The sequence below is a fragment of the Notechis scutatus genome, chromosome 5, assembly GCF_049901735.1.
Source record: "Notechis scutatus isolate UNSWTSFEM ecotype Mainland chromosome 5, rNotScu1.2, whole genome shotgun sequence".
In the NCBI taxonomy this organism is placed as follows: domain Eukaryota; kingdom Metazoa; phylum Chordata; class Lepidosauria; order Squamata; family Elapidae; genus Notechis; species Notechis scutatus.
In genome coordinates, this window is record NC_142013.1 from 36210179 (window position 1) to 36233246 (window position 23068).

General features: G+C 35.9%; 1 protein-coding gene across 1 annotated transcript; it reads left to right on the plus strand.

The window, feature by feature from the left end:
• Nucleotides 1–20: 20 nt before the first annotated feature.
• On the plus strand, nucleotides 21–21571 carry ZNF654 (zinc finger protein 654). The gene is made up of 9 exons (XM_026664004.2): nucleotides 21–318; nucleotides 9858–10003; nucleotides 11244–11325; nucleotides 13731–13866; nucleotides 14846–15048; nucleotides 15526–15665; nucleotides 16518–16659; nucleotides 18222–20493; nucleotides 20975–21571. The coding sequence occupies exons 1-9, from the start codon at nucleotides 187–189 to the stop codon at nucleotides 20980–20982; spliced, it is 3261 nt and encodes a 1086-aa protein (XP_026519789.1). The 5' UTR covers nucleotides 21–186; the 3' UTR covers nucleotides 20983–21571.
• Nucleotides 21572–23068: the final 1497 nt, after the last annotated feature.

The following is a 23068-nucleotide window of genomic DNA, read 5'->3' on the forward strand; positions in this document are numbered from 1 at the left end:
GAATGAAGGTTCTGTAGGTCAGAGGATGAGGGATCGGCGTTTGAATGACAAGTGCGCGCACCACTAACAATGCACCGCGGGGGGCGGTGCCGGAATTGAAGTACACGGCCGAGAGGGCGGGTCATCCGGCAGATCCGGGCGGGGGAGGGAGCTGGGACTCGGTACGCGCAGGGCGGCCAGAGCAGCATGGCGGAAGACGAGAGCGACCAGGAATCGGAGAGACTCGGCGAGGAACTCAAGGCTATTAATGAGCCGCGCCTTCCCGCCGGATTGTCTCCTGCCCTGAGCAGCCAGTATTATTGCTACCGCTTCTGCCAGGTGAGTCGCTAGTCCCGCCCCCTATAGATTGACACTCCGGGACTTGGGGGCAGAAGACAGCCGAGTGATGGACGCCAAGGAATTTCGGACCGATCGTTCTGCGGCGAAAACGTCGAAGGTTCCCCTCCCCTCTCTATGTCGCGCGGCCCTTTGCACAGCTAGCGGCTTCAGGGGAAAATAAGAGGGCGAGCCTACACGGAGGCGCTTCCCCCTTTCTCCGGTCGAGGCGGGGGAAACCGATTCCCTTTCGTTTCTGCCTTTTCTCTTCACTCCCTGCTTAGAGCGAGCGGTAGGAAAGCCGCCCGTGGCCGAGCGGGCAGTTGTCCGTGAGGGGGAGTTGATTTTCGCCACGTCAGTTTTCCGCTCATTTTGTCCTTGTCACTGATACCCTTCTGTGGCTTAGAAAGTGGTCCTGACCCTTTCCTTTTACCTCACCGGCTGACCGGATAGGGAGCTGCCTTCCGAAGTGCAGAAAAAGGCCTTTCCCCGTCCTCTCGTGAGCCGCTCCGTTTGCTGTCACTTGGGGTGGGGGGTGGGGGTTCCGTTCCCGAGCTCAAGTCCGAAGTTGGTGGCCCTCTCGGTCTAGGAGCTGGGGATTTTTAGATTGATGTTAAAAGTCTCTAGAGATTCTCAGTCATCCAGGTCACGGTTGTGGATGACAAAGGTGCTTTTTTTTTTCTTCTTTTCTTCAGAAGGCAACTAGACTTCCTTGGTTTTTTTTTCTTTTTGAAGACCTTTTGCTTCTCATCCAAGAAGCTTCTTCAGCTCTGACAGGATAGTGGGGAATGGAAGGATTTATATTCCTTGCAGGCAGCTGGTCATTTGCATTGATGTTGAGGTAATAAGACAAAGCTACTGTAGTTCTTTAAAGGGGTTGGGTGAGGGCTCAGTTCTTCCTCCTCCTCCTCCTCCTCCTAAAACTTTACATTTGGTTGGCCTAAGCATGAATGAGGGTTGCTGAGAAAACAGCCCACTGTTTTGAATGGGAGTTCATGACCTAGTTGCTGCTAGTTGTTCAGTTTCCTATTAAGAACCTACTGAAGATGTTTTGCCAGTGCATGTCTTTTTCTGATGGGATGGAAGCTGGAGGGAAGATCTCAATTGGTTGCTACAGGTGTGTTGATGTAACTTTACCACTTCATGTATTATTATTTTGCTGATATTTTGTTTTACATGATCCTGCTTGGATTCTTTTTGTTCTACTTGATCCCAAAGTGGCTTGGGGAATTTAAAGGTAGTTTGGGCTGGGTTGGCGGGTTTGGAATAAAGGCCTAAATGAAAATTAAGATCATGCACAATTACCTGAATTAACATATTCAGAAAAAATGTTTAAGTGTTTGGCATCTGTGATAAATGAAGAAACTTCTGATTATATCATTGCTTTATCATGATTTCCAAATGGCGTTTAATTGTTTATATTTGAGGGACTTAGAATATAAGCGAACTTGTCTAAACATGATTTTTACTTTTATGCTGTGCTGCCTTGTGCATTTCTACATTATTTAGGTGGAATCCTATCCTTACCTGAAAATGTTGGATTAAATACAATTGTTTCATTTTTTTTAGTAAATACATTTGGTTTGTTATTCAGGTGAAATTGTACTAAAGCTATGGTCTGACTCATACACCCAGTTAACCATTTAGCCATAGTTTATGAAATAAATCACAGTTTATTATATTCACACAACGTATGCGATAAAGTATGATTGAAAGACCTTGGTGTCTGGATTCATATACTGTATCACATTTAGACAAAATGAAAATTTTATGATGTAATTTGATGTGTGGTTCATTTTGACTTTTGATTTAGAAATAATATATTAAATACCTGTTCATAGGTTAAAATAGATTCTATAATACTTCTGAGAAGTATTAATGTATATATCTTACATAAGCTTACCTCTGTGGCCATATACTGGATGTTTTTCTATACCCAGTATAGGAAATATACATAAAAATAAAAATCTACAAATAAAATAGTATAAAAACAGGTTTGAAAACAATAATATTGTTACATTTTCCATGCCATGGATATAAAGGTTACATTCTAGTTCTCTATTCCTGGCTTTTAAAAAAATCCTCTTTATTAAATGCAAAACAAACATTTTGAAAAAATGATTTCATACAGAGTACATATTAATTTTTCATATAAATATAAAAGTTCTACATTTAATTAATGGTAACTATTTTATTATAATTATAAATATATATTGATAAGTCATTTATTGATCACTTGCTAATAACAAACTGTAAAGTGTTTAATACTTGGGGCATATATTTATCTTTCTAATCCTGAAGAGCCTTTTGGTTTTAAGTAAAACATGGAGAACCCATTTTCTTTGTCTAGGTGTCAGTTTCCATGTTGTAGGTATAATTCAGTGGAATATTTATATCTGAAATTATTGAATCTTGTCTCAGGATACAATTCATATGTGTAATAATTTTCTTCCTAACTGGAACATTTATAGCACAATGTAAAATATATTTGAAGGAAGCTTTAATTTAATTGCATATCCAAATTTTTAGTACATAAATGCAATGTAATTTAGTTAGTCTGAATTGCTTTTTGTTGAATAAAATGTACTGTAATCTAAAATATATTAAAGTTTTTGATTGTTAAAATTACGAAGAAATTTTGGGCTGCTTTAGTATCATGAGATACATAGATGAGGTGTGTCTATGTTGAAAATGTGAGTCAGCATATGCTGTAAATGTAAATAATGTAAATACCTCTAAGCTATTATGCAGATATTTTTATTTTACTGCAGAAATTTTTTAAAAATCTTTATCCTATAAATAAGCTGAAGCATAAATACCTATTTCCAACACATATTCTATACAACGGGATTTTAAAATTTGTTTTGAGATCCTGATTACAGGTGAAACTCAAAAAATTAGAATATCGTACAAAAGTTCATTTATTTCAGTAATGCAACTTAAAAGGTGAAACTAATATATGAGATAGACTCATTACATGCAAAGCAAGATAGTTCAAGCTGTGATTTGTCATAATTGAGATGATTATGGCTTACAGCTCATGAAAACTCCAAATCCACAATCTCAGAAAATTAGAATATTACATGCAATCAATAAAACAAGGATTGTACATAGAACAGTATCGGACCTTTGAAAAGTATAAGCATGCATATGTACTCAGTACTTGGTTTTGGGCCCCTTTTGCATCAATTACTGCCTCAATGCAGTGTGGCATGGAAGCTATCAGCCTGTGACACTGCTGAGATGTTATGGAAGACCAAGATAGTGGCCTTCAGCTCTTCTGCATTTTTCGGTCTCATGTCTCTCATCTTTCTCTTGGCAATGCCCCATAGATTATCTATGGGGTTCAGGTCAGGCGAGTTTGCTGGCCAATCAAGCACAGTAATCCCATGGTCATTGAAGCAGGTTTTGGTGCTTTTGGCAGTGTGGGCAGGTGCCAAGTCCTGCTGGAAAATGAAGTCAGCATCCCCATAAAGCTTGTCTGCAGAAGGAAGCATGAAGTGCTCCAAAATCTTCTGGTAGATGGCGTTGACTCTGGATTTAATGAAGCACAGTGGACCAACACCAGCAGATGACATGGCTCCCCAAATCAACACAGACTGGAAACTTCACACTGGACTTCAAGCATCTTGCAGTGTGTGCCTCTCCATTCTTCCTCCAGACTCTGGTCCTTGGTTTCCAAATGAGATGCAAAAGTTGCTCTCATCAGAAAAGAGGACTTTGGACCACTGAGCAACAGACCAGGTCTGTTTTTCTTTGGACCAGGTAAGACGCTTCTGACGTTTGTTGTTCAGGAGCAGTTTGACAAGAGGAATACGACATTTGAAGCCCATATCCAGGATCCGTCTGTGTGTGGTAGGTCTTGATGCACTGACTCCAGCCTCAGTCCACTCCTTGTGAAAGTCCCCAACACTTTTGAATGGTCTTTTCCTGACAATCCTCTCCAGGCTGCGGTCATCCCTGCTGCTTGTGCATCTTTTTCTTCACACTTTTCCCTTCCACATAACTTTCTATTAATGTGCTTTGATACAGCACTTTGGGAACATCCAACTTCTTTTGCAATTACCTTTTGAGGCTTTCCCTCCTTATGGAGGGTGTCAGTGATGGTTTTCTGCATAACTGTCAGGTCAGCAGTCTTTCCCATTATTGTGATTCCTACTTGAACCTGACTGAGAGACCATTTAAAGGCTCAGGAACCCTTTGCAGGTGTTATGGCTTAATGAGCTGATTCGAGTGGGACACTTTGAGCCTAGAATATTGAACCTTTTCACAATATTCTAATTTTCTGAGATTGTGGATTTGGAGTTTTCATGAGCTGTAAGCCATAATCATCTCAATTATGACACATCACGGCTTGAACTATCTTGCTTTGCATGTAATGAGTCTATCTCATATATTAGTTTCACCTTTTAAGTTGCATTCCTGAAATAAATGAACTTTTGCACGATATTCTAATTTTTTGAGTTTCACCTGTATATTATATAAGTTTAGCACTAGAAAAGAGTCAAAAGCCAGTTCCTACTAATCATGTATCACAGTTTTGAAATCAACGTTATAGTGATTACAATATAATGTAGAGCTATCCAAAATCAGTTACATCTTGGTGTCAGCAAAACAAATAAGAATTAAGATGTAGGGTTAATTCACCACTCATAATCAGGTCTTTTTGAATTTGACTTAGCAAAAAGTGTAATTATCAGCCCTTGTTGATTATTTAGCAAACTGATTGTGTGTGTACATACAGATAATGTATTTAGATTTGAGTGGCATTACATTTAACTGCCTTTCTGATCTTCCTATATTAATCATTTGTTTTTAATTTGACAGTGATGAGCCTCTCTAATCAGGGTATTTTACCTTCCAAAGTAAGGTGCATTTTAAAAAAATATGGAGAGCATTTTATGTGAATGACTTGCTTTGAATTGACATTATAATAGATGTACTCATACTGTAATCTTATGAATAAGTAGTTTTTAAAATGTTTTGAAGGCGAAGATGAGACATTCAAATTTCTCATAATAACTTTGTGTGTGAAGATAAATGTAATATTTAAATTGGACAGCACTTTGGAGTGAAGTCTGATATTACATACATCTATTGACATTTGATGGCTTTTTCAATTGAATGGATCCTTTCATACACAGTGCAAGCACAAGCAGTAGGTTGTTTTTTTTTTGTGATTTATAGTTATAACTACCATATTTGGTTTGGTTACAGTGTAAGTACATACTCTAAGCTTTGCTTTCTGTATTGCAATTGAATGCTGTGTGGCAAATCTGCCACATTGATTAATGATCTGAAGGATTATGATTAGGAGCAGTTTTTAATTTTGGGACACTTAATTTGATACTTAAATCATACTTCAATGCGTATTTTTCTTTGCAGTTTTTTTCTACTATATCAATATATTAGGAAATGATGAGTTCTAGACCTTTCTTATAAAAGCCACTTGGATAACTTTCTCAGCCTAGCATATCTTACACAGTTGTTGTAGGAAAATAGGATGCAGAAGTATTAAACATGTTTAAATATATTTACCACCTAGAGTTGATCAAATATATATATTTAAAAAAGGATAAAAATATGATTCGATAGATGAAGTAAAATGCCAAAGCCAGTCTAAACCTCTGGCTGACTGTGACTGGCCTAAGAATTAATAATAAAAATTCAAAAACATATGGAATACCATTTGAATACCATCAACATTGAAAACTATCAGTCAGTTGCAAAAGGCAGTTTTACTTGGACCAGCTTACAAACTGTGACAATATCTTTAATACCATCAAGCAACAATACCTACCTATCTCAGGTAGGTCTTTGGGAAGGACTCAATAGATGGATAAAATTGCTGGATCCAATGTAAACATCTGGATAACTGTGCAACCAAACATAATAGTTAGTAGCATGTTGATACTGAGGCAAAAATTCTTATAGCAATTGTACTGCATATCTTGTTTCTGAGTAGATGCTGTGTTGTATCTAAACCAGAGGGCTTACAGGCCACCTTAAATTATGAATCTTTTTAATTGTAAGTTTTCTATTATTCCTTAGCCATGGAATGGTGCTACAAATTATTATTTTCCTTTTAACAAAAGTAGAAACACATTTTTATAACACAAATTGTTTTCTTTGGGGAAGAAATAAGGATAGTAAATCCTCATCTAGCAATTGCAAATGGGAATGGCAACTTATTGCTAAGCAACATGTTCATAAATATGAGACTCTGCCAGCTTATGATATCACTTCTGTCTGCAGTCATTAAACAAATCACCTGTGGTTAAGTGCAACATCATGTGACTGCAACTTGTGACTTCTGACTTCTCAGTTGACTGCTTATTGGAAACTGGCTGTGAAGATTGTAAATTGTGATCATGTACTTCCAGATATTATGACTATTATAAATGCATGCTGGTTGCCAAGTACCTGGACTGTGATCATGTTGATTGCAGGATGTTGCAGTGATTGCAACATTAAGACTAGTCATAAAGCTCTTTTTTCAATGTTGTAACTTTGAATGTTGTTAAACAAGCAATTGGTAAGGAATTGTAGACGCAGATTGTAAGGAATTGCCTTCTCAGTACTTATCAAGGATTCCTTTTCTCTCTCTGAGAATCTGTTGGAATTAAAAGTCAAGTAGGTTTCCCTATTTGGAAATCACACTTGGGGTGTTTCAGTCCTTACTGAAATAGCAGTGCTTTAAGTTACATGATTTTGTATATAGTTCAAGAAAGTATCCTAGAGAGGCTTTAAAACTTACTTTCATGTAGTTTTATTTTGTGTAATTCATTAACAGTTCTATTTATATCTTCATTATATACTGGTTCAAATAATCTTATGTATTTACATTTTCTCTACATAACATAAATATAATATACAGTCTTTCTGCCACAACTTATAATTGGTGTATCTGTAGAAATACTGTATATTTAGTCTTTAAATGAAATCAGCTGGTTTAAATGTTACCATTACATTTATTAGACAATTAAATTTAGCTTTTTTGTAAACAAATCAATCACTGTCCTCCAAAGACAGTTTCAAAATGTAATCTTAGAAAATCAAAATGATGGAAGTATGATAATCTGTTTCATAAAGAGATGTTTTAAGGTACTAATATAAAACAGGTTACTGTTCTTGTACACGGTCTGTTTACCATTTTGGAACTTGTCTTCTATTATTTTGAATGTGATAGTTCTGGAGTGAAATAAAAATAATGTTCATTATAAATCCTGAAACATAGTCATATAATATAAAATTAAAAATTTCTGTTTATTGGAAAAGCTCTCAAATGCTAACTCTGTGTAAGACCTATACTTAAATACACCCATTTAAGAATTATTAAGGTATAATACTAAGCATCTTGTTCACGTCTGTAACAAAGCTGAAAGCCAGAATCTGACAGCTAAATTTGGAGGAATTGAATACACATAAATATGCATTGGAAAAAGACTTTCAATTGATAATATGAATTAAGGTTTAAAAGTTGATGAGCTGAGACTGGGGTGCATTTTATGTGGGTGGCGATAGAGAAATGTTACAATAAGTGGTCAAAAAGGGAATAGATAATAATTGGATTTATTTTCTTGTATACTGTTTGAACATCCTGTCCTCTTGCATTACTGTGTTTCGTATCACCACTTAGAGACATTGTGGGTGATAATTGTATGATTTATTTACATTTTATATGCCTGTTTTTTTAAAGCAAAAAAAAAAAAAAGCAATTATGGACTGAAGACTCAAAATCTTAATCGTTTTTATAGGAGAACAACTTACTTGTGTCTTATGTAGTCTCAAGACATAAAATGGTAAGCTTTATTCTCCAAACTGCTTGTCTTACCTCGGTAATTACACTGCTCAAAAAAATAAAGGGAACACAAAAATAAGATATCCTAGATCTGAATGAATGAAATATTCTTATGAAATACTTTGTTCATTACATAGTTGAATGTGCTGACAACAAAATCACACAAAACTTATCAATGGAAATCAAATTTAGCAACCCATGGAGGTCTGGATTTGGAGTTACACTCAAAATTAAAGTGGAAAAAAAACACTACAGGCTGATCCAACTTTGATGTAATGTCCTTAAAACAAGTCAAAATGAGGCTCAGTAGTGTGTGTGGCCTCCACGTGCCTGTATGGCCTCCCTACAACGCCTGGGCATGCTCCTGATGAGGTGGCGGATGGTCGTCTGAGTGATCTCCTCCCACACCTGGACTAAAGCATCCCCCAACTCCTGGACAGTCTGTGGTGCAACGTGGCATTGGTGGATGGAGCGAGACATGATGTCCCAGATGTTCTCAATTGGATTCAGGTCTGGGGAATGGGCAGGCCAGTCCATAGCATCAATGCCTTCGTCTTGCAGGAACTGCTGACACACTGCAGCCACATGAGGTTTAGCATTAGGAGCAACCCAGGGCCAACCGCACCAGCATATGGTCTCACAAGGGGTCTGAGGATCTCATCTCGGTACCTAATGGCAGTCAGGCTACCTCTGGCGAGCACATGGAGGGCTGTGCGGCCCCCTAAAGAAATGCCACCCCACACCATTACTGACCCACTGCCAAACCGGTCATGCTGGAAGATGTTGCAGGCAGCACAACGTTCTCCACGGGGTCTCCAGACCCTGTCATGTCTGTCATATGTGCTCAGTGTGTACCTGCTTTCATCTGTGAAGAGCACAGGGTGCCAGTGGCGAATTTGCCAATCTTGGTGTTCTCTGTCAAATGCCAAACGTCCTGCACGGTGTTGGGCTGTAAGCACAACCCCCACCTGTGGATGTCGGGCCCTCATACCACCCTCATGGTGTCTGTTTCTGACCGTTTGAGCAGCCACATGCACATTTGTGGCCCGCTGGAGGTCATTTTCCAGGGCTCTGGCAGTGCTTCTTGCACAAAGGCGGAGGTAGCGGTCCTGATGCTGGGTTGTTGCCCTCCTACGGCCTCCTCCACGTCTCCTGATGTGCTGGCCTGTCTCCTGGTAGCGCCTCCATGCTCTGGACACTACGCTGACAGACACAGCAAACCTTCTTGCCACAGCTTGCATTGATGTGCCATCCTGGATGAGCTGCACCACCTGAGCCACTTGTGTGGGTTGTAGACTCTGTGTCATGCTACCACTAGAGTGAAAGCACCGCCAGCATTCAAAAGTGACCAAACCATCAGCCAGAAAGCATAGGACCTGAGAAGTGGTCTGTGGTCACCACCTGCAGAACCACTCCTTTATTGGGGATGTCTTCCGAACTGCCTATGCTTTCCACCTGTTGTCTATTCCATTTGCACAACAGCATGTGGAATTGATTGTCAGTCAGTGTTGCTACCTAAGTGGACAGTTTGATTTCACAGAAGTGTGATTGACTTGGAGTTACATTGTGTTGTTTAAGTGTTCCCTTTATTTTTTTGAGCAGTGTATATACTTTGTAGTTGTATTCTTTAATGAGGTTACAAATAAAAATTGCCTATCTGTAGAATATAACAGCATACTATATTCTTGCTTATATGCTGTTTCAGATCAAGTTTAATGTGTACTGTTTTCTCTGTAAACAGGTTGTTGAAGATTATGCTGGAAGATGGCAGGTTCCTCTGCCACAGCTTCAAGTACTCCAGACAGCTCTCTGTTGTTTCACATCTGCATGTGTATCTTTTCCAGATGAATGTGAACATGTACAGTATGTGCTAAGTAGCCTAGCCTTGTAAGTAGATCATGCTCTTCCTATTGTAAACTTCTTAACTTTCTCGATATTATGGGATAATTTTAAAAATTAATCTTCAAGGATAATTTTTTAAGCTTTGGCAAGAAGATTGGTGTCATTTTTTTCCAAGTGTATAAAATGTAAGAGCTGTTTAAGAATTTGTTGACCTGTGCATAATACATATTTGGGACTTGGAATCTGACTATTGGAAAACATTCTTATCTAGTGAAAAGCAGGTTGCTGGTGGGTATCATCATTCTTTGTTTTTAGGCAAGTCAAAGGAAAAACTGCATATCTATATTTAGGCAAATCTTGCCAAAGCAATTCCCCAATACAAAATGTAATAGGTTGTAATTATTTGCACTCACCGTACCTAGTGTGGCATTATCATCAAGCTGCCTTTTAATCTAATTATTTCTACAAAAATGGGAAATAATTGTTAGGACACTTATACATAAATTACTGTGAAATCTCTGAAATCTTGTAGAAGACCAAAAGATATTTGGTAACTTCATATAAGGCACTAGACTTGCAAACTCTGGTGAAGGATCATCACAAGAATGTTGAACAAATAATATCTAAAACCTCAGAGTATTAAAAATTAGACCCTCATACCTATAGAAGTTCAGTATTGATTAACAACAATTTTAATTTTATCAAACCAACAGTTGTAGACTGGGACTTAAAGTTCAGTTTCATTAGACTGCTTATTTTTTTACTCTAACATGGATTTTGAGAACAGTCCATTGTCTCATAATGATGTGGAATCATATTGCATGTGAGCAAAAACTGAAAAAATGCAGTGTTTACTGAAAAAAAAAAACTTGCATTCTATTTGGAGATAGAAGAATTAGCACCAACTGTTGGTTCATCGTTTAAATCTCCATGAATCTGTAATCTTTAATTGGGTGAGAAATTTTAGGTTGCAGTGGCCCTTAATAAAGTATTTCTTCAATTCTATATTATGGAAGTTTGTATAGACTCTATAATACACTAAAAATTCAGCTAATATATAATGTAACATACCACTGCAACATTGTATTAGGAAGAATATTATTCCAATATTTTACCTTGTCAATAACTTTCTATGGTATAGTTCTATTAAATGAGCTTGCCTGATAGAGAATTCACAGGGCTTTGTCAACATTGCTCCTTCATTTAAAATTCTTTATTTAAACTTGTGTCATAATATGCTTGCTCTGCTTATTTCTTTTCAACTTCAAGTTGCTTTGATTTATAGGAGCTTTTTCGAACTGTTGCTGTTCTTTGGAAAAGATGAATTCTATGAAGATCCTTTAAAAGATATTCTTGGGTCAATCCAGGTAATTTGCTAGTATTCAAATAATTAAGTGTTAGCAAGCATAATGCAAGCAATTTACAAGTAGTCCTTGATTTATGATCATTTGTTTAGTGACCATTCAAAGTTTTGACAGCACTGAATGATTGGTAGTTTCTGGCTGATCCTCAAAGTTCCAACCATTCTAGCACCCGCCTTGCTCACATGATTGTGATCTGAATGCTTGGCAATCCATTTATACTTATAACTGGTTCCCAAGTGCCCAATGATCACAAATGCCATTTGTAAATTCATGCTGGTTTCTCCAGAAAGTCAAAGTGGAAGCCAGCAGGGAAGCCTGTAAGTTACTGGGTAACTCTCCTCGTGCATCCTTCCCCAGCCTCTTTGAACTTACGTTATACTGGTCACTTGCACAGCCCTGTGCACCTTCCCTGACCTATGCATTGCCATCATAAAACCTCACACATCCTTCCTGACTCTTTTAATGCCTCTAGTGCAACCCCTCCCGCACACTCACCCACCAACCCTATGCATGTGGCACTTTTCTTAGATCTTTACACACACTGTATAATACCTGTTGTGTACCCTTTCTAACCCTTCCCCATACCCCACCAATCCCCTTCCTCCCTGATTCAGCAGCACCTGTTAACTTCTCTGTGGGTCTGGGAATTGCAACTTCCTGCTGGCTTCCCCCATTGACCTTGAAACAGCAGGAAATTGGCTTGCCTAAAGACCATGGGATTGAGTTAACAGCAGCAAATGGGACTGCAGGGATTGTGGTTGCTAAGCAATGTGATTGCATTTTCTGATGGTACTGCTTAGTGACAGGAAGTTTTGGTTCCAGTTGCTGTGGTATCAAGAACTACCTGAATAAGGAACTTTATCCAAAAGGAAAATTCAGTTAAATTCCTTAAATTTTTCAATTAAAATTTAAGTATGAAATTCTGAGTCAATATATAATGCTGTGAATTGTATACAAATAACATGATTAATTGTTAATATCAAATTCATGTAGGAATCAGTTTGTGACTTTAGAGTCTGTTATTGCATCAGACCATCTCTCTTCCTTTTGCACTCTGGTCCCATTACTTTCTAATGGCAGTTGAGAAAATGTTAATTAGTATGGAGCAAAGCTACATAATCATTGCCAGTTAAATTCATAAACATTTTTCCTATAGTGGTCTTCCCTGTTGAAATTTTAGTAGCCCTTGGCTTAGCTCCTAACAGACTATTTTTCAGTGCTGCTTATTTGTGATATCTATATACTACTAAAACTCTCATTGTCATGGTTAAATTGGATGAAATGGTATGTTATAGGGCAATAGTTTTTGAAGCAAGGTACCTTAAATGGCTAACATATACAGGATGTGTCCAAAATCTGGGAGCCATGATTCCCAAGGGAATCAATTTTGAGAAAGTTGTGCTTCATGCTGTTGACTGCCTCTGTGCTGTTGCAGTCATGTTATCTTTATTTTCAATGTTCTGTGACAGTCTCCCAATCAGTATCACAATCCTTTACTGCCCTCCTCACCCAGCAGTGGTCATATATTTGCCTGCTGGGAAGGGAAGGGAAGGAAGGAAAATTGCTTCTGCATGAATGCTTGGAAGACGCAATAAATGTAATTGAAGAGAAACTTGAAAAAATATTGGGCAACACTTATACTTTTTAAAATTTTTGGGTTGAAAAAAAGAAAGTGTGACTAATTGATGTAGTAATAGCAGAGGGTAGTGGAATAGAAAAAAAATTGGAGAGATCACACAGTGGCAAGATCTAAAATTAAAATTTGAAAGATAATAACAAAAATTAGCCAGTGATTATCAACACACTGGGTACCACAGATCTACTGGGTAAATTACAAGGCAAGAAAGCAAGAGACTGTGAGTTCTAATCCCGATTTAGCCTTGAAAGTCAGATATGTGACTGTTGACCAGTCACACACACAAAACAACTTTGCAGGGTTGTTATAGAGAAAATGGAGGAGGAAAATGTGTGGATATATGTTCACCTTGAGTTATTTGTAAAAATAATAAAGGTGGGATACAAATAAATAGAAGTAATAAAAAATGTCTATGGAGGTTCTCGGTCATCCAGGTCATGGTTGTTCGAAAGGCACTTTTTCAAGAGGAAACTGGGTTGAAGAAGCTGACAAGCTGAAGAAACTTCTTGGATGAGAAGTGAAACATCTTCAAAGAAAAAACAGAAAGTCCAGCTGCTTCTTGAAAAAGCACCTTTGGGACAAATTATAAAGGAGTAAGTTGCCAGTCAGTTTTGGCACATTTTGGCAAATATGCAATAAGTGCAGTTGAAGCCCCTAACTTTATGCTAAAAAAGGTGAAATCTCTAAAACTTAAGAAGTATATATGCAGTGTACTGATACATTCCCAGATACATTCTAAGTACTTTAATGTTCACTACTTATTCCTCCATAGGATTGCCAGAATCAACTCAACAGATACAGAAATGTTAACTTAGAATTGGTGACTCGAATTACCAGAGATGGTGGACCTTGGGAGGATCCTGTATTACAAGCTGTTCTTAAAGGAAAATCAGCTTCTCAGGAATTAGGTACAAATAATTTTCCATATATATTGAAAATGGCATAATTTAAATTAATGCTAAATGTAGGAAATTTTTATTTGATTTCTTTATAATTGTTTTGAGGTAGTGAACATTATAATGTATTTCTTAATCACAAGATAGAACTAATTCAATTAGAGACTAAAGTTGGGCTGAAATATAAGAAAATTTAGTGTACAATATATTGTGGATTTTGAGATTATCACTTATGCATGGAAAACAATTTGTATTGATTTTATAGATAATTGGTCCTGAGATGGCACAGTATTAAAGAATAATTTTATGTGTGCATCTTGTTATATCATGGACAAAATTTATCAGCTTGCCAACAATCAAGTTGACTTGATGGCACATAATAAATCATTTTATAGTAATTGCAGATATCTTCTCAAGTAAAATGCCGAGTGTTACTTTCATAGGAATATAGTACGAACTCACTGAAAAATATTGCAGCATTCTAATTTAAAATATTTATGGTCTTAATTAAATAGTTACAAGGATTAAATTATGTGTGCATAATTTGGGGGCAGTATTGCTATAAGAAATGCTATTATTATTGTAGAAGAAGACTGCATAACATACATTGAGATTTACATGTTTCCAAGAAGAATGGGGCCAGATAATATTTTGGAAGGAAGTTGTAGGAGTTATAATGGGTGAATGGCTCTCTTTAGGATATGTCCTTGAAGTTCCCCATCCCCAGTCCTCAATCTTAAATTTATGGCCTCACTCAATTGGGGCAGAGGAGATAGCAACAAAAGGAAGATAGTGAACTGCAATTTTTTGCATTGCTGTCATAATAATTTTATATTGGCCCCATTCTCTTATCCATGTTTTTAAAAGAAAACCTCCATAGATTATCCACTTTTTAATTTTAATAAGTTTAATAGAATGTTTCCAATATTTTGTAAACCTGATAACGTAATCTTAATATTTTATAACTGAATTATTTGTTTTCTTTTACCAGTTAACAAATATTTAAGCTCTGAAAATCCACTGTTCTTTGAATTACGTGCCAGATACCTTATTGCCTGTGAACGCATCCCAGAGGCAATGGCTCTTATCAAAGCTTGCATGAATCATCCTGATATTAGCAAAGACCTTTACTTCCATCAAGCATTTTTCATGTGTCTTTATATGTCTCCGCTAGATGATCACCTACTCCAAGAGGTATAGTTTGTCAGCTTTAATGCAGTTTTATGATATATCTTGATAAGGGATAGTATTCTAATTCATATTAAGCAAAATAAATGATCATCTTTTTTAAAAAAAATCATTCCTGTATTACGACTATATAGATTAATCACAATTCTGTATATATTATTTTTTTTGAATATTGGACAACTACTTTTTAGCATTAGCATTTCAATAACTCTGTTCTAAGATTGCCAAGTAACAATTAATGTAATGGAAAATTTGGTCATGGAAAATAGGAGTAACACTTTACTATTCCGTTCAAATTAATAAAAAACCAAATATGGCATATATAAATTCTTGTTATTGTAAATATTTCTCTTCCTCCTTGTGTTATTAGCTTCCTATACTGGGTAATAGAACTAGTAATAGGAGCTAGGAATTCCAATTATTGTAAAAGGTTAGCCTTTTTCATACTACACTTGCCTGAGTTATCTCATTTTGATTGCATAGCATTTGCTGAGGACTGACTGCAAGAATGGCATTGAAATCATCTGCAACATTGCAAAAGAAGGGAAGATTGCTGTAGCATTGAATCTTTGTGAATTGTTTCTTATTCCACAGCTCAAAAAAGGGGATATGTATTGCATCTGGTAAATCTTTTCTTTCAATAATACTGCTTTACACTAGTGTTATAATAAAGTAAATTACAAGTAAATTATAAAGGAATGGTCAAAGCCTAGTTAATTATTAAGAATAAATAGTGCTTCGATGCAATTTCATTCTGTAAAATCCATCAATTAGTGAAAACTAGGTATTGAATATTTTTGTATTATTATAGATTGCTTAAAAATATTGGATTATCTTATTGATTTACTTAACTGACAACTAGAAAGTACTTTATTTTTCTCCCAAATTAATTTCTTTACAACTTCTCATTTATGACTGGTGCTTTTATGAACTTGATCAAAATTTCATTAATCTGTAAAAACTATATCTTACATTTTATTTGTTAAAAAAATTCAGAAATGGAGAATTATCTAAGAGAATGCAAAAGTGCCTTATATTTAAGCTGACTACTCTAAAAATGTCACATAGACTGGCAAAGGCTCTAGAGATTCATAGTTTTCCTCTATGTAGATGCTGGAAATTGAACTTTAGGTCTGCAGACAAACAAGGCTCAAATACTTATTTATGATTTCTCTCAAATAGCTTTTTGAATAATATATTGATAATATTACATACTTCCATATGTAGAATTTGCATACAGTGAAAATTTATTTTAATACACTAATTGGAGGATGTGGCTGGTTTTAATAAATGGCCATTGAATTGGAGAATGCATTTCCAAGTTGATTTGCATAATAGTAGCATTATGCAAATGATACAAATTATGTCATTATTTTTATAACCCTGAATTATATCTACCATAGATTTTAACATGATAAATGTCATATGATTTGTACCTTGATTCATAAAATAATAAGCTTTATTTTGTTTTACAGGGAGCTGATCTTTATTTGGAGTAAAATGCAGCTTAGGTCTAACCCATCAAAGCAAGTATTTGTAGATCAGTGCTACCATCTTTTAAGGATAGCTACAAATTTACAAGTTATTTTCCCTTTCATGAAAGTCATTAGGGATGAAGTAAGTAATAGCATTTGCTTCAGATATGTGTTTTAAAAGTACCAATATTAAATATTGTATAAGTTATGTTGTTATATAGTTAAATATTTTGTTGAGAAACAATATATGGATAATGTCTAAAATGTTTTATTTGCACACCTGGCATTGGAGAACAGCAAATAGTATTCTAGCCATACTTATGGAGTTTGTGTTTTGAAGTTTTATTATAGGGCAAGAATAACATGTGCTGTGTACAGCTCTAAAATGGACCAATATTAGTAGGATTAGCTCAACATATACTTAAAAAATGGTTGTAATTATGAAGACATTTTCTTTTTACACTTTACAAACTTTAAATGTATATTAGTTTATAAGTTCCATAATTGTTTTATGCAACATGTAAAAGAAAGTAATTGAATTATGTTCCAAATATATATATATTTGTTTAATGGTGATTATTAATAGTTGTATAACACATTTGAATGAAGGGATCTGCAGCACACAGGAGCATTGAAACATTGAAGTAGCAATCTTTTTATGGACCTCATGCAGCTGTTTTGATAACAACTCCCATTTTTTTTCATTTGTGTATTTGTGAATTGCCACTTTTCTAGATACATAAATGTGGAGGTACTTTGAGCACTTTCCAAACAACTTTACAAGCCTTCTGAAAGAGGCATTACTTTAATCATTTGAAAAGGATTACTTTGTGCTCTTGCCTGAACCTTAATTTAGTAATTATTCTTTGTCCTTGATTTTAAAAGATATAATTATATGTTGTGCTTGTTTTAACTGTATTTAGAAAAAAATTATCAAAATTTAGTCTTCCACAGTTGGAAGAGTTTCCATTCATGAATTGGTTTTGACTCAACTGAGTGAACTTACTGTAATAGGAAAATATAATGTACAATGATAACAGTTTAAAATGAATGTACCTTTAAAATTTTTGCAATATTATTTATTACTTTTCTACATTGACATAATACAATACTTTTAAGAATATTTACATCTATTCACCAGTTCTCCTGTATATTAGGGTGTGGGTTGTTTGTTTTACATCCAGTTTCTCCCTAAAGATAACTGGGAATTTTAACTTTGGAACCAGTGATAGGTTTCAAAGTAGTTTACCACCGATTCGGAGGGCGTGGCTTGGTGGACGTGCTTTGTGTGCGCGCACATACTTTGCACACATGCGCATGCCAAACACACAATTTGCGCATGTGCAAAGGCTTTCCTACTCACCTCCTGCAATCCTGCACTCTCCCTGTAGCTTCAACAGCTGATGCGCGGCAATCTGCTACGCCACGCAAAGTAGCTGCGCTTCAAAAGCAGGGAATAAAGGTCAGTATGGGAGCCCGGGCGGGTAGGCCCAACAGCGGCTTGTCAGGGAGAACCGCTTCGGCCTCCACTGATCTTTGGTGCTGCCGGTACGCCAGAACTGGGCCGAATCGGTAGAATAGTACCACTGTTTGGAACCATTTGTTGTATCATTGAGTTATAATTTTTTTGAGAATAACTCTCTGGAAGAGGAAATGCAGAAGATTCTCAGTATTCTGAATTTATTCTACCTTTCTTTCTCACAGATTGGCAAGGGAGGTCTACAGATTTGTGTAGAGATATGTGGAAGTGCTCTTCAGCTAGATCTTCATGATGATCCAAAAATGAAATGTTTGATATACAAAACCATTGCTCACTTTTTGCCAAATGACTTAGAAATAGTGCGGATATGTGCTCTTTCTATATTTTTTATTGAGCGCACCTTGGAGTCCTATTATACTATTGAACAGCTATATAAATGTACAGATGAAGAATACAATGAACAGATAAGTTCAGTTCAGAATCGTGTACGTTTTGAGTTGCTGCCAATTTTGAAAAAGGGGTTGTTTTTTGATCCAGAATTTTGGAATTTTTTGATGATCAAACAGAACTGTTTAGCACTATTAAGAGAGAAAGCCTCAGTTGAACTGAGTGAACGTCCACCTGAGCTTTCTTCTGCAAATACATCAAAGACACATCGAGCACTGCGGGGTGATCAATCTTGTGTACCTGAGATAAACAATGGAGAACTAGGCCATGAAGATACTTCTGAAGTACAATTGGAAAATGATAGTAATTGCAAAAAGAACAATATAGTTCTTAATTCATCTAAAACTGATCACAATGTACCAAAACATCGCTGTATATTATGTAACAGAGAATTTGTTGGTGGTCATATTGTGAGGCATGCCCAGGCTCATCAGAAAAAGGGCAGTTTCTCATGTGTAATGTGTTATAGAAAATTCAGACAAAAAGGTATAATGCTTAAGCACTTAAAGAATCACATAAAGAAAATGACACTGCATCATCTGACTGCTACTTCTGTTGATAAAGAAACTCTTATTGTAAATGAAGTGAACTGTTCTAGTGCTGATGTCTCCCTTCAAAATGGGGACTTGGAGAGTACTAAAGAAAATGAAGTGGAGCTAGTCATTCCAAGTACTAATCAGGAGATGCAGAATTCTGAACTTGCACTGGATATAACCAAAAATCATGTTAGTAGCCAGGATGATGTTATTGAAAATGGTAGTTGTGATAACAATTCAAATAATATTTCTGAGGCAGAAATTAAAGAAGGATCACCAGAAAACAGCCTGAATAGAGAACTCCCTATACTTCCAAAGGTAAATGGTGTGCTCTGTCCTCAAAATGATGTGGATCACACAAGTAATTTCAAGTGTCCTGCAGATGGATGTATTAGAGTCTTTAAAAAAATACGGTTTCTGAATAAGCATGCGCGTAAGGCCCATCCCTCTGATCTGAATGTGCAAGAGCATATAATGAAATCGAATAATGGAAAATGTAGGTTTTGTCAGAGAAAATTTGTGGATTCTCATCATTTTATTGATCATTTGAATCAACATGTTTATCCAAATGTATATTTCTGTTTGCATTTTAACTGTAATCAGAGATTTAAGCTGTCCACTGAGCTTGCAGAACATATGAAAAGTCATATTGAGTTTAAAGCTCAGTGTAATTTTGCAGAGTGCTGTAAACTTTTTGATGACATTTCGTTGTTATATGAGCATGAAGCTCAACATTACTTAAACAAAGCAAATCCTTCTGAAGTCAGTGAAAATAATTCTTCAGTTGTTTTGGAATCTGAGTGTGCTATTCAAGAAATAGCAGATGATGGTGGTGAAAAAGAGGCTGTAATGGACTTGCCAATTCCCACTTGGAAAGCAAGAAAAGATTCCCTAGAACCAAAGACTTATATCCAGACTGAGAAAAAAGTAAATAATCTAATCCAGAATGGGAATGAAAATGCATATGGTAGTGCTGTCACAATTGTGAACTTAATAGACCAAAAGATACCTGAAGTAGAGCCAAATTTAGAAAGCTGTACACTTAATGATCAGCTAGTTGTTAATGGGCATGATGAACTGGAACAAACAACAGCCACACTGGATGTTGATTTGGAAAGAACGAGTGCCAGTACTAGGACAGAAAATGGATCTATTCTACCTGTTCTGCAGAACTGTACAGATATATCAGATAATACTCTCGTGGATTCTCAGACACTTTCTAAACCAAATCAGATAACAGAAAATACATCATACGGCTTAATCTTAACAAGGCCTTACATTAGACCATTGCCTCCGAGTTACCTTGATGAACGATATATAAGCATGCCAAAACGAAGAAAAACTTTGACTGATAAAGCAGGTGCACATTCAGAGCAAGGCAAAACATGTAGCAAATCAGAGAGACTAAGATGCAGCAAATGTTTGACCACCTACTGTAACTCAGAAGCACTTCAGCGTCATCTTGCACAAAAGAAGTGTCGGACACTTTTTGGATTCGATTCAGATGATGAAAGTAAGTTTTACAATTTTACTAGATATAATTTTAGGTGTTTGTATAATGATAAGATGTTAAACAAGATTTAAACAAATGGATAGAAACATAGTTAGACAAAGGATTCTAAAAAAATAGGGTGAAAAAATGTAATAAAATTATATTATATATAATGGTAAATAGTAGCATCTAGTGTTGTCTTAGCCCATTAGTATTATGGAAAAGTATTATGTTACAGGAAATAGAATTTCAGCTAGTTTTGACAGCACTTACTGTGCAACATTGCTGAAATCATTACTTGACCAGGTAAAATTATGAAACGTACTCTACACTGTTTCAGTGTTTTCATGAAGTCTTCAGGAGAAAGTGGTAATTAGCTAACATTTTATATTCTCTAAACAAACAGTTTATTTGACCTCACTTTTGTTTAGGAAAAATAAATGACTGAATCTCAGTATGATACTAGACTCCAAAGGACTCAACTTAATCTCTTTTTTGGCAGGTGCCTGAGCAAATGATGTATGAAGACTCCATTTGAGGAGTAGTGATGGAACACTACAATATTCTGCATCAACCTGCTTTTCCCTTCTTGGCCTTAATTATAAAGAAGTCTCTAAAATTAAAGAAAATCATGACCTTTCTGAGAATTAAAGCACACGGGTCACAACTAAGTGATAGTAGGAGCTGTGCAGTATTAGCATCCAGAAAACAAGCAAACTGTGTTTAAACCCCCAAAGTACCAGTTATCTAAAAGCCACAAGTTTTTGCATAGTTCTACTCTTAAGTAAATTCACTGGGTGGCTGTATACAGAGTAGGTTTCATGCTGACTGAAAACAATTGTTCCAGAGAAAAATGCCTGTGGGACATGCCTCATTTTGAATTTGTATGTTCAAAGGAAGCCATTCTGTATGATAAAACTAGTTTGAGTCACATTCAATGTTGCTGTGCATTAAAATTGGATCAATTAAAAATAGATCCATTTATAGAGGTTGACTCTTCTTGCAATGGTATATTTTGTACCCTGGAAATGGAACCTATGAATGTAAGAAATAATCAGTGCTGGGCAGTGTATCTTAATAAATGTTTTAAGGCATACAATCAGGGCTAAAGTATGTCTTTGATATTTCCAAATTCACCTAATTAAACTGCATTCAAATACACCAAAGTTTTTCAAGACCTGATCATGATGAATGCATGGATAGAGTTCACTCCTAACAAGAGCTAGCAAATCCACACAGCTACAATATTTGGTATCAAAAAGCAGTTTTAGGCTCAATAGTAAATTCATATGGTTAGAATTTAACTGAATTCAGCTGGTGTATAAATTTTAAGCATAAACTTTTTAAGTTTTGCACGAGTTGTTAAAATTTACTTTTGTATTTAAAATGAATTAAAAAGGGTCACACTTGATTTAAATTTACATTAGGACACTATGAATATAATTTTATATTCATATTGTATCAACGTTGAAAAGTTGCACTGAATTTTCTTTATGAAACAATTGCATTCTTAAGAAACCTATACAAATGCTATCATGACAGTGCATGCTATGCAAATAATTCAGAGGTAATTTGAACATAGAATCTGTTATTTTAAGCAGTCCTCTGTCAGACTTCTATGCAAGTATAATACAGTGAGTTCAAAGCATTTCTGAATAATTTTTGAAGTGGGCATACATCTAAAATCCCATGACAAACTTAATCAGTAAAAATAAATTGCTTTAGTAATGAGTGCCAGTAAAATTATTTGCACTGTGCCTTGAAAAATTAAGCTTTAAACCAGTGGTGGTATGCTACCGGTTCGGCCCGGTTCAGCTGAACCTGTAGTAAAAAAAAGCCTCCCATGATCAGCTAAGGAGGAAAAAAAGCCTTCAACAATCAGCTAAAAGGAAAAAGAAAAGCGCAGGATCTACCCTCTTACCCGCCCCTTCGCTTTTCTCTTCTTTATCCTCTCAGCTGATATGTGGAAAGTTTCACGTGTGTTAGGTGTGTGTGTGTGTTAGGTGCGTGTGCTAGGTGCATGTGCGAGATCACCAAACCGTAGTGGAACAGGTAGGATCCCACTGCTGCTTTAAACCCCTTATTCTTAAAATAGTACATATAAAAGCAGAGTATTCTAATCCCAAAATATCCAAGATACCCCTTTCTTTAAAAACAATGGTGTACAAATATTTATTATGAAAAATAACTTTTGTAATAAACATTAAGATCTTTCTTGCAGATCACTGGGGTTTGAAAATATTTGCAAAGGGATTACAATTTTTTTTAAAAATGGAAACGTTATTTGATCTATTGAACTATATTTTCAATGCAATCCTACACATTTCTACTCCAAAGTCAGTCCCATTGAGTTTAATGGTACTTACTCTCAGGTAAGTGAGTAGATTTTTTAAAAAAATCATATTTTATTCATAAAGACTAAGGACATTTTTTTCTCAAGAAACAAGTATGAAACTTTGAACACAGATACACTTAAAATATAATTATATTTCTAACCACTTTTAGGTCAGTCCTGATATCTAGGCACCAAATGATATTTTTAATTAACTACACAGGTGAAGCTGTGCTTGACTATGCTAAGTATCAAAGGCTACTA